This window comes from Helicoverpa zea, chromosome 14 (assembly GCF_022581195.2).
Source record: "Helicoverpa zea isolate HzStark_Cry1AcR chromosome 14, ilHelZeax1.1, whole genome shotgun sequence".
NCBI lineage: Eukaryota > Metazoa > Arthropoda > Insecta > Lepidoptera > Noctuidae > Helicoverpa > Helicoverpa zea.
In genome coordinates, this window is record NC_061465.1 from 11,272,016 (window position 1) to 11,285,421 (window position 13,406).

General features: G+C 35.6%; 1 protein-coding gene across 4 annotated transcripts in view; it reads right to left on the minus strand.

Annotated features, from left to right (window-relative positions):
- The window catches only part of LOC124636212 (protein PALS1), a 136,859-nt gene that overhangs the window by 10,797 nt on the left and 112,656 nt on the right, over positions 1 to 13,406 (minus strand). For all 4 annotated transcript variants that reach the window (XM_047172168.1, XM_047172167.1, XM_047172166.1 and 1 more), the window contains one exon: positions 2,005 to 2,197. In XM_047172168.1, the coding sequence (XP_047028124.1) occupies positions 2,005 to 2,197 (193 nt within the window). The remainder of the gene's footprint in view (positions 1 to 2,004; positions 2,198 to 13,406) is intronic.

Consider the following 13,406-nt stretch of genomic DNA (forward strand, 5'->3'; position numbering starts at 1 on the left):
TTTTGAATCGATTGGTAATAATACAAGAACTCAAAATTCAGAAGCATTAATTTGTTCTCTCATGTATCTTTAAGTTATTCAGCTTCTTAATTTACTTTTATATCTAAGCCTTCGACCATGATGTTATACATTAGACCATACAAACATGTCTGTTTCCTCATCTTCACACATGATTACCTTCTTCTCCAAAATTAAGTACTTTACTCCCTATTTCTGACGGGACACTCAATCTCCTTAATTCTTTTATCAGTTCATCAGGAGACTTGGCGCAACTTTTGCTGGGTGTTATAATTTTATCTGTCATCTAGTCCAGTAGGCGAGTAAATGTACGATAGAACTACTGGCATGTGAAGTGGAATTAACGAGGGCAGCCCGCGCTAGTGCGGGCAAAAATATGGGCCAGCGCGAGTATCGGGCCTGTTCGTTTACAGTTGTGGGATTTTAATAGCGGTTTTAAATTGGTTTCTTTAATATGGCTAGGTTTTTGGGGTTGATTCGCGGATTTATGTACGTATCGTTATATATTTTGTTTTACTTAAGTACATGTTATACTTGATTATTGTTTAGCTATGAATCTTTAATTGTGATTAATTTTAGAATCTGACTCTAAGATCCATGTCCCTTTCCCATAAATTGGAGGTCCATAATCAAATAGTAATAATAAGTGAAGTAACGAAATTGAAATCCTCTGTGTTTTTAGTTTGGGACCAAAACTAACCACTTATGCAACGTGTGTTTTTAGCTGACAGTGTTGTAGTAAAACAAATTGTTCAAACAACCAGTAACACGGTGCCTGCATGTTTTTCACTGGATTCAACAATAACAAATACAAATTGTTTTATATTTTTGTAACGTGTAGCAAATACTAGCGGTCGGTACCGAAAGCAATTATGATAAAAAATTACGTTTTCTTATCAAAAGGCATACCTATGATTATACAGGAATTCTATATAAAAAGTAATGCCAATAAAAAATATCATTATTTGCTTATTCTGCCTTACGAAAACCAAAATCCTGTGGGATTTAGTCGAAATACGACTCAATAATGTTGTACTTGGAAAATATTATTTTTGTGTACTGGGAAAGGTATATGTTGGTACTGGGAAAGGTAGATGTTATACAAAAATGGCTTTTCTGGTAAAAAGAACCAGCATTTCTTGGTACGAACGAAGAGGATATTTGTAATGTTTACTTATTATATAAACAGTTTTCTTTGAAAATATTTAGAATTTTTAAAGCTATACATCAAAACGATCTATCTTGTAATCATGGAAGTCTTTGCTTCTAAATATTCTACGAATAATTTGGATCCATCAGCACTTCAGTGGAAACACAAAGAACCTACCTAGAAATACTTAAATGATACTTAACTTTAAGTACTTATTTTTTTTGTAGATTTTTACGTAAGTGTAACTCCGATAGAATAATGTTTGAGAGTTACCTAGTTAACCTTTACTGGTAAATCACGGTGGGATGCGAGCCAAAAGGATTCTTAGATTTCACACCATTTTAAAAATCTAATACATTTCATGCAAAGCAATTTCAAGCGTCACCGACTTATTTGCTTCACTTGAAATTTGGCTTATCCGCGGGAAAAAATACCGCCATTGGACGTGATCAGAAAATTAGATTGCATGGAACTTTCTGGAATATCTTTTGGATACTAAGAACGTATTTTTAATGGCTTTCCATTTGGGTATGACAGACGTATGTCAGAAACAGCTGCCAAGTAAGATGATCTCACTAAAGTATGTCAATGAGAGGCTTATAGGAATCTAGGCAGCTTGCTGAGTTAAAATGTTATTCAAAAATGTTGGTTGTTCAGGTAGTAGACCAACCGATCACACTAATAATTTGGTGTTCTTGTTATTAAGCTGCATCGATCTCAAGATAATACTGCCATCAGTGATTGTGTCTATAGATGCAACATCTGAGCCCTAAAGCCCGTGTAAAGCCTACCTAAGCATAGTTAAACAATAGAATAAACATCCAAATTGAACTCACCGACGACAGCATAAAGCTGCGTGGAGTCGTCACTAACATCGTCTTCATACGCATCGTTGACGAAGGCGTTGCCCGACGAGGGGGGGTTGGACTCCAAGGCCTGGAGCTTGTGGGACCCTCGGAGAGAAGTGCGGAGGAACTCGTTCTGAGCTGCGATCCTCTCTTCAGCCTCTTTGCGTTGGCGGAGTTGTTCCTGAGAAAGAAGATTTAAGGTAAGCGAGTGGAGAATTTAGTTGTGTTTATAATCCTCATCTTTTGCTGTTATAACCAACATGGTTATGTGAGGGAATAGATAGAATAGAATAGTGCACCTGTTTTCGAAACGCTTGTGCATCATGCATGATATATCCTGCGCAGCTGGCCGATCTGCTTAGGCTCGAGAACAGCTACCGAATGACCTACAAGATCTAATAGGTTACAAGATTTTTGTAAGAGAATTTAGGATTTAATCCATGATAATTAAGATTTGTAGCGGCCACGATAACGAGGCCCAAAAATGAATCACTGGTTGACAGCTAATTTCTACACACAGTTATTGACCTGAATACCCCAAATCTCAAAACTATGTATATATAGAGCAAAATGCCATACAGAACCACCGGAAACATCCAGTTCACAACCATTAGCAATGTCAACACGTACCAATGTATTAGTTCACAGCATAGCACTAAATCTCAGTTCCCAAGCGGTATTGCAATGTCGATAGTTCGCATGGTCACCGGCTGTCGTGTGACCCGCTCCCACGGTAACACCATGGCTAATGCCTGCATGACTCTAGTCAATACAATAACTTTCTCTTTCTTTAATAGGGCTGTGAATTTAAACGGCTTTATTTCCTTAAAGAGAATTTATATGATGTAGATAGGCAATGTTTCTTGCATCAAGAATATTGTTATTTCTTCTATGTGTATCTGTTTCTTTAGGGTAAGACCAATGATCAAACAAATTAACAGTTTTCTTCAGGTGATGTAAAAATAGGATATCTAGTCCCAGAAGTATAATTTTAATTAAAGTATAACGTAAAACCCATCTCTTCTAGTCAGCATTTTAGCACCCAGTGGCACACTCAATCATTTTTGACACCACCACTAATAGGTACGAACATTTTATTCGGTGCAAACTTTGTCGGGGTGCCAAATAGTTAAAAGGCTATCGCTCCATTTCATGTCTTGTTGACACCAACTAGCCTGGAAGCCTCAAATATGTTAGGATCAGTTTCCAGGAATATTCGAATAGCTGGATAAACCCTAGATACAAGATTTACTAGCCAATGAACATCGATCAATGTGTTGGTACTAAATGACGGGCATACATCAGATTCTTGTCCTGTTGCGACCACATAAGGTCAGGCACAAAACATGCGCCTTGACCGAGTACTACTGTTATGTAACGTTTACTTGTTTATTATGTATGTTAATATATCTTTATGGCGGTTTAACTTGTTGAAGTTATTTGTTGTATATGTTTTGTTTTAAGTAAAGCCTGCGGTGTATTTTTCCATAAGATAGACGTTAGAGTTCTCTTGAAAAAAGGCACAACTAAAACTAATTTGTTGGTTAAGTGCAGCTACATTTAACATTTCAAAGAATGTTAACCCACATGAACAACCTTTGAAAGGATTAACAGTATACCAAAACAAAAGAACGCTTATTATTCCAAGCGACTGATTTCAGGTCTGCCTAAACAGCCGAAAATGGCCGTCCAAACCATCTGTCGTACACTTGCTCCTAATTCCAGGCCAGCGGGCCGAATTCCTTTATACTGCATTGCACATTTACTCGTCCCTCTAGACTGCAACATCAACTAAACTTTAAGAAACTATTCCCTTCAATTTAGGGCAAGTTCGTCTATGTGAGATAGTTCCACAATCCTAGCCAAATTGCTGAACTTCGTAAACGGGTGACCATGGATGTTTCGGAATGTAGAACTTTAAAATCCAGTATTTTTAATACAGCTTTGGTGGTTGAAAATGGAAATAAATAGCATCATAATTACAACATAGCTTTAAGTGCCAATCCTGCTCAAGATGATAATCTTATCAATTAAAATATATGAACGGAAAATGAATATACAGAGTGGAAAACATAGCTTCCGCCTTAAGTACTACATATTTAAATTTACTTAACGTATACATAATTTATCACCAATTAATAGGAACATGACGTAATGTGGGCGTGTTTTATCACTTCTGCTTAAAATGAAGCTTCGTAGGTAGGTACTGTAAGAGAAAATTCTGACTGTTTTGTTGCAGACAATACGAAAAATATTCAAAATTCACAGACCATGACATAGAAACTAACCGATATGGGAGCATTTGGTGTGGCGGCCATATTGTTTAACATACAATAGTGGCTGAATTATGTATGCCGTGCGCACGTGACGTCATCGGCACTGATAGCCAGATAGCTGGACAAACAGATCCGCGTGTTATGGGGTCAGATTCGAGATACTGATTCTGATATTAAATCCGTGAAAATTAAACTAGTTTTTACCAGTTCAGCTATAAAAAGAGATGAATGAGAGCAATGGATTTTGTGTACCGAAAGTATTGATTTAAGAATGGGATACAGAAAAGTCAGTTAGTAAATGAGTAGGAATGGTAACCATCCATCCTCCGAGCCTTTTTCCCAATCATGTTGGGGTCGGCTTCCAGTCTAACCACATTCAGCTGAGTACCAGTGCTTTACAAGAAGTAGGAATGGTAACCATGATATCTTAAATAGATATCGTCATGTGGGTACTCTATATAAGGCAGAGTTTGGAAAAGCTCAAATTCTTCCTCACCACGAAAAATATTAAGCTATATTTTGCAAAGTTATCCCAGATAATCTAAGCGCGGGGTCAACTTATTTATCGAACTGGCAGCACCAGGCAAGCCAAAGGCCTCATTCTCGCGCAAAATTTGTTGGAAATTTAATAAAAAACACATTCCGTGCTTATCAAGCATTGAGTTACGGACATCAAATCATTTCGTTGGCGAACTCACTCAATTTCGGAAAATACATCCGTTCCTACTTAGGATGTTTGGTGTTTTTTTGGCGAAGTTATTTCCGTCTTTCAATCTGCTCCTGATTTGGGATTGCATAACTTTTCTAATCATAGCTTTGATTTCTTCTTGTGTAGTATTTATTTATTTATTGCTTGACGTATACAGTTACACAGTTCCTTATAACTAGTGTTTATTGCAAGTGATGTATCTATATCATCACCCTGTAAGGGCGCAGCAACTAAATAGGGTAACAAATTGCCTTAAATATGTAAAAAATCTATAGCTACTGTATATACCTGTACATAAGTAGTATATCTACTGTAATATGCTTTATTTTAAGCTTTTAATATAAAACATCTTCACCAGCTCGCAATAAAATATCCAAATATATTCTGTCTAATTTGCCAACTGTCCGAATCACAAACTCAAAGTTTTAATCACAAAATGGAAACTTCCATTCCATTTGGAATATTATGTCTATTAGCGAACCTGCATTTATGTTCAACAATTAGATTACGGCTGTACTATAGCAGAATTCTTTAAAAAAGTGCTTATATGTATATTATGTTTTAGTCTTTTAACTGCTGAAATTTTAAAGCGAGTATCAATTTTAATTTCACCTTTATCATATACGTTTATGCCTGTTAAGCCTAATCGACTTTTTCATCATCATAAGCATTCAAGTCTTTATCAACTTCAATTTCATCTTTAATTTAATAACTAAAAGGTTCTTTATCGCCTACAGCCTTATAATCTGCCAACAGTACAAGCAGGAAACCCTTCTCATCACGTTTCACGGCTGATATATTATCTTCATTCGCAGGATTGAGCAAGAGAGAAAGTCCCCAAGTGTCAACAGAGATTTATCGATGACAAACTGTAATGGCTGCTTATGGTCATCACTTACAAGGATCAAGATGAATGGAGCGATTTCATCAATCAATATTATCTTTCGTGATATGGATTCAGTGTTTTTAATGGGAGATCGTAAATATTTAAGAATGAAAGAAACTACGCTATGGTTTCTAGTGACGACAGTGAAGGTGATGTAAACGCTATAATTTTTTAAATGAGATAGACGGTAGGCTATCATGGGCTATGATGTGAATGCTCAAAAACCAGATTTCTATAAAACCAGTTTGGGATAACTGTGGACCCACATTAATTTTATAGGTGAGGATTCGAACGATCGAAGTTTCAATTTTGATAATTTTGTTTGAATTTGAGGTTTTTGATCCAACATCTATAAAATTACCTAAGTATTTGGCAACTTTTTCCCTTATATTATATGAGCCATCTCCAAATATCCAGGCTGTCGACGTCACAAGAAGCCATTACTTCTATTTCCACGACGCTGCGCCGTATACGGGCCGGTTCCGAATATCTGTCGCATTTCGTGCCAAACGGCCCGGACATCACGATGTTTTTACGGTTCTTACGGAGCCCGGTATGACGTCACTAAGTAATATTACGAGAAAATTTGAAGAAGGACCGGTCGTACATAAGGACTAGTTTTTATATTTGGTCCTTTTTTTGCATAAGTGAAGTTTTGGTCCTCTTCAAGATGAGATGAAATACATAAGTAATGACACCAGGAGACACGTCTGAGGAATATGGCCTCAAGCATAACCAAATTAAGTTAATAAGGAAAGGGCATATATCATGACGTTTGGTCACACATCTTGGTCACACAAATACAAAAATAAATAATGGGATAAGGAGACACTCCCATACATTTTCCTTTGCAGGTTATTTTGTATTCTTCAGGGTGGTACTTCTGTCTTTCCTTTATATTCCTGTAAAAGCTCTTTGTACGAGCTTAGTAACAGCTACTATGAATACTTTTATGAGCAATTGGTACAATTTTGTTATTTCTGCTTTCGGAAGCAAAACAGGTGTAGTACTTCGTTTTGATTGCCGTAGTTAGCTTAGTGCACTAAAATATTTTTAAAGCTATCTCGTCTTTTGCATGCAATTTTGTGAGCATTATTTTGATTTACCTTTTCATGTCTTGATTTGCCATTCTATTCATGTTCTTCATTATTATTTATGAGTTTAATAAACACTACAGCCTTAATTCATATTATTTCATGAGCCCATGATAGGAAATTCGCGCAATATTCTGCCCAACGAAGCACAAATTCCAAATACAACGCAGTAATCAAAGGCTGTGGTCTACCACTTGATCCGTGGAACCATATCGATTCTATGAACATCGTAATAGAAGATACGTATTGTGGATGAACAGGCAAATAAGGTACGTAAGCTTTATACATTGAAGGAAACGTTAAAAACTGCTTTTACAGCCTTTTTCAGCATCATAACTCAAATCGCAAACTCATTGAGTTTGCATGATTGGTAAAAAAATGACTTTAATTAGACATTGGTAGGTATCCAGGAAACACTAAGACCTCCTAATTATAAGATCATACCTCTTAGTTATAAGAGTATCATTGACACTTGCCTGACCTGGAACCAAACTTAAACACTCGTACTTGTGAGATAGGTGCTTTTATCATTAAGTAACCACGACAAAAATGAGTGTATACTTCTATACTCGTAATATACAACATAACCTTGATATAGATCTCCACATAAATGCCAAGATGTGTGCGTGTAACACATCTCCCTTTTACGAAATACGGGAGTGACATGAATTTTTATTTGTAACTCGCTTACTTATTATATTATCCTGCTTATCATACGTGACATTATTACCTGTCAATGTAAGTACATTTTTAGATGTAAATATGATAAAATATTCGATACACATGTCTTCTTTTGCCTTGTATTGTATTGTAGTCAGAACTTTACATCATTGTCGTTTATCTTTGAAATTGTATGCAAATCTTGGGTGATGAATAGTTTGTTTTGTTTTGTGTATGTGCAGATGGTCTGATGCAACTAATTGTGAATCAATAATGAGCATAAATGAAAAGGAAAATTTATCTTGGTGTTATGTAGAAACTAATCATCATCATCCTCCTGCCCTTATACCAATTTTATTTGGGATCGGCATCATGTTTTCTCCTTCCATATATTCTTCTAGCTGCCGTTATGACACAAGTAAAATTGTAAAAATATACTAATACTATATAATAAGTACAAAAATGAATTTCAATTTGCAACGATGTCCGATGATGGCGGAACGGAAATGCAGTCTTGATGCAAATGTAACACTTCATCATAGTCAATATTGGCAAAATGAAACTGTCTTGCTTGAGCCAACGTTCTTAATAAAGTTTTTCGGGGATGGTGAACGAAAGAAAAATACTATGTATGAAGTAGCTTTTCCCCTACTACAGGATGGAAGTGGCGAGTTTCCTTATGAAAATTAAAATATCGAGAAATCTCAAGATGATATCCAATTTCACTCTCATCAAGTTATATTTATCCGTCTATATTTAGAAATTCCAAAACTGGATCGTCATTTATTTCACGTTCATCAATCACAGTGGTGTAACCACTTGCACCCACGTGGCATTATTACGCCGTGCCAGTGGGGGGTAAGTGCCCACGCTCTACTGGAGGCGAGTACTAGCGGCGAGTACTGGCGCACTAGTGTACGAGTTACATGGCATTACGTGAGAAACGTTTTACGCAATTGAGCTGTTCCTACGTTAGGCTGAGCTTTGGATTGGAGCTCCGAAAACTGAGACGGTCGAGGACCTCCGATTATAATCCGATAATATCGTGATTTTTTTGTCTATATTCGAATGTGTACATAATCTTTTTAATATCAATTTGGCCTGCTTTATACAAAAAAATGGAGTTTTCATAGAGAGACGTCAACCCATGTATTTTTATAGTTCTTTTCGTTTAAATTAACAGTCTTCATTTTCATTATCATCGTCAAGGTTATAAAATAAAGTACCCATAGTAAACTTTTCCCCGTCTGAACGCAACCAATCATCCACAATGTTCCTACAATGAGATTAAAACGTGAAGCCTCACAGTTTCCCTTTGTTTCTATTAAATTATGCAACTTTAAATAGAATGTTGCAGCGACACCTACTTGTTGTCCCACATTGTTCCAAATCGAATTACATGCAAACAAGCTTGTTGTTCACGCTTCTATAAAATAGAAATAGAAATATAAATAAAAATAGAAAGAAGAATTATATTCTTCCCTTCTTTAGAAATGAATTAATAATGAAATAATTTTACGAGAACCACATTTCGGCAGAGAAAATGTGATCAATCAAATGTTTTATTCGGCAGAGAAATAAAGTCTGAGATATTTTATTTTGGAAAATAAAAATAAACTGATTTCACTATACTTTAGGAAAAAATAAGACCTATCCAAAATCGTGTAACATAATATTATTATATTTGACATGACCTAATAATATATCCAATTTGCACGCTATTCTCATGGCCCCAACTTAGACGATCACGTAGATATACTTTCATCCAGTCACTGCTCTGACTAGCTCTCGCACTGTCCCGCTATACTAGTCCAAGCAAACACACCCTGTTTGCATAGCTAGCCAGCTTTGCAGGTGTAAAAGCAAATTATGTGTGCAGAAGATCCAGATGTAATGAAAGAAGGACAAGTATATACAAATAGTAGATTAATTTACTAGAAATGTAGATGTATCGATCCATATACAATTACGCTTCTACATTCGAAAAGTTAATCTGTGAAAAACTCTGAGAAAATAGTGTTGTTTGCCAATCTTTGATTGAAAACTAATTTAATTTAACAGATTTATTTGAGTTTATTACTCTTTTTTTACTATGTCACCGAACCTTGAGAAATGGAGGAAATAAGTTAAGAAATAAAATACGAAAAGTAACATGTCATACGACGCTGTAGTACTATTAGAGAGTTGAAAGCAAATGGCCCTTAGGGAAATCTTTCGAATGTAATAAGTCTGTCGAAATGATAAAATAGTCGTTTTCATAATGTCTGTATGTATGTGGAATATCCTGAATTCGATTCTTTGATCGTTTATATCCACTTTCTGATAGCAGTCTCATATATTTGATCCTTGCTTGATTGGTGCGTTAAAGTTATATTGGTACTTATATTTTGTCAGAAGTCATATCGTATTAGTTTTACTTCGTACATAAGCTGGAATGTTAAATTATTAAGTATTGATAGAAGGAGACGGCTTTTTTTACAAAAGGGACTATTTTATATAGATATGTAAATGCTTACAGACCGATCAATTGATGTTTCACTGTTACTCATAGGTATTTCTTAAGCTCAAACACTGAAATGAAGGCCGACAGTAATCAATTCATGCAGGTAAGTAGTGGTCATGAATTATGTATATTACGCTAGAGCCAGTAAATTGTGGCGTTTATATGTAATTGAGACTCTTAGTGGGTTTGAAAATAATATCCAACATAGGTATTCGTTATTAGTAAAATATTGGACAGGACAGCCTTGCAAAGATTCAGATCAAAATTCCTAAATAAGAACCACCTCCACAGTTTTCCCTATTTCAGTTTAATGATTATACTTAAATGAAAATTTTTCTAATAGTAAATAGCTTTTTAAGAATTTATTCACTTAGTTTTAGTGGAGGTTTTTATAGATTACAAAAATAAGTGTCCTACGACAAAATAGTTTAATTTCTACAGTTCAATACACTTTAATTGTTATCTTAACCTTTATTAAGCAACCTCGTTGGTAACCGCGAACAGCCTTACAGTTTGCCCTTGAACGTTGTTACACGAAAATGTACCTCTATGTACGTAAGTATAGGATTTTCCTCAAATACCGAGGTTTATGTCAATATTAGTATGGAAGGAAATCGTTCATATTACAAGGGCTGTTGAAGCTTCGCTTATTTATACTGATCATACAGTTCTCCTAAAAATGGATTTAAATAATGAGAAACCAAGCCGTGTCAAAAATATATTTAGGTACAAACAACTTTTCTATGGAAATATACTGCTTCCTATATCCCTCTAATACTTTATATATTCTTTACTTGATACCCATCTAAGAGATATTTTTTTTTACACATTGTAAAACACAAAAAAATCCAAGAGGTAAGCATGTAAGTAAAAGGTAACTTCTCCCTTGAACTTTTGAAATACCATCAGCTTAGTCTTTTAGAAAAAGACCTAAGTCTGTTACCAAACTAAGCTAAACTAACTAAAATACAAAACAACAAACACAGCCCAAAGCTAAATCGTAAGTCCGGTTCACATCCGGAACCTGTACCGTACAATTCATACAACGGTTCGCCGGATCCCAGCCGGATACGGTTTCCGATTGTAAACACTTATGCGCCGGTAACTGACCGGTCGTAAATGGTACCCGGGTGATATATTAAATGGTGACATTTGGAGATTTAAGACCATTTTTTGATGATATACCTATCGCAGTATGAAAATATTCAGAACCTTATTTCGCAAGTGAAGGATAAAAAAACCTATATCTTCAGGGTTCACCTATAAATAAATAAATAAATAAATAAATAATGTCGGGACACTTTTCACACACGGTCGGCTAGCCCCATGGTAAGTTATTAATTAACTTGTGTTATGGGTGCTAACACAACTGATAAACTACATACAAGCTGTTGATTTGCATCCGTGCCATATTCAAGGAGGTAATTATGCTAATGATTCTCGACCCAAATCAATAAAAAAATCGGTACGTAATTTTTTTTCTTTAATTTTTTTTCGGAATTCCGTAAATGTCATTTAGCCTTATTTAAACTTGGCGCGTATGTTACTGGCGTTAAAATTGGGCTGCACCCTCACACAAACGCAAACACAAAGCATACGCAACGATTACTCATAAATTTCATTCATAAAATTGGATTACTTCGGAAATACCACGACATTACAATGACAAAAAAAGCAGTGCATATTGGTTATTTCCCGTCTACTGTAATTCCAATCGATTATTTACGTATTTTATGTCCTCCTCCTGAACTATGGCACAAATGCAAATCAACACCTTGTATAGCTACATATATACTTATTTATGAATACAAATTATAACACCCAGACCACGGCCAACAAGCATGCTCATCACACAAATGTCGACCGAACCGGGAATCGAACCCGGGACCTCAGGTTCGGCAGTCCGGCATGATGACCATTGCGCCGTCGAGGTCGTCTAAATCCTATTGAAACAGAAACAGGTTTACCTGTTTCTTTATAAGTGAGTGAATAGGATTGTATTGAAATATTATACCTGCACTGATCGGTACCTACCCGTACAGGTTTGTCTGTACCGGTATACTGTTTCTTTATGTAAGCACCCTTTGTCTGTCGCGCTTTCACTGCAAAACGGCTACACCAATTTCGATGAAATTTGAGATGGAGATAGCTTAAATTTTGAAGAAGGTTAAAGAGTTTATTAAAATCGTTTATGTCTAGTAGTTTTTGAAGAAACTAAGAAATAGTTAGCATCTAAGAGTAAATAAACAGTATATACTTACAGAGTAGGCCTTTATTCTTTCTGGGTCGACATCGTGCTGCGAGCGAGCCTGCGCGCGCGGCGATGACGACACCATGATCTATGGATCACGATCTATACGCTCGAGTAACGGTTTATCCCAACTATAGTGAACGCCATGTCACATTGCACTTTTACGAATAGTTTTTGTAACTGTTTGTTACTGCACTGTGTGTTCACTTGTTTTTTTTTCTGGAGAAATAATGCGGGTAAGTTGTGTGTTTATATTCTGCTATAGAATAACGTAATGCTAGATTAATCGGTTTTTACATAAGTAGTAGTTTTGTATGTTCAATCCATTGGGTACTTTCTAAAAACGATTAAGTTGTAAAGTTATATTCAAGTCACGAATGTTTAGGTACCTACAATTATTATACCGTGTATGTTATGTTGTCAAACATATTTACTTATAATTCATTCACGACAGCAAACTGGATTTGGGCATGTTTTTACCCTGAACTTGCTAATACAAATTAATAACTTTTATATCGTTTGCCGAAAAGTAAATAAACAACCAAAATAAATAAATGTCATAATAACGCGTGTTTTTTGTTAATAAACTATACAAACATGGTTGTGAATTGTGATATAATGATGTGGTTATGAGTTCGCGTTTCACACAGAATTACGTATTGCACGCACTAGTAAATATTTTTTACTTGTTGTTACGCGCGCACGGTGGGTAGAATGATGTTAACGTGGAAAAATAGTTAGATTGTTAATTAATTTAGTTTTCTTTTTATACACATTTTTTAAAATATTCTAAGTTGCTAAGATAATATGGATAGAGAATTGCAAGAAAAATAAACCAAAATGGCACCATTACGAAAATATAATTCAATTAAGGCGACGAATTGGTAAACAATAATTCCATAACCGGCACGCGCATCTAAGGCGCCAAGAGGGGACGGAGCGTCTGAGCGGGGCGAGGAATACAATACGCGCGCTAGCTTATAACTAAAAGTCATAAGCGACAAAATGGTT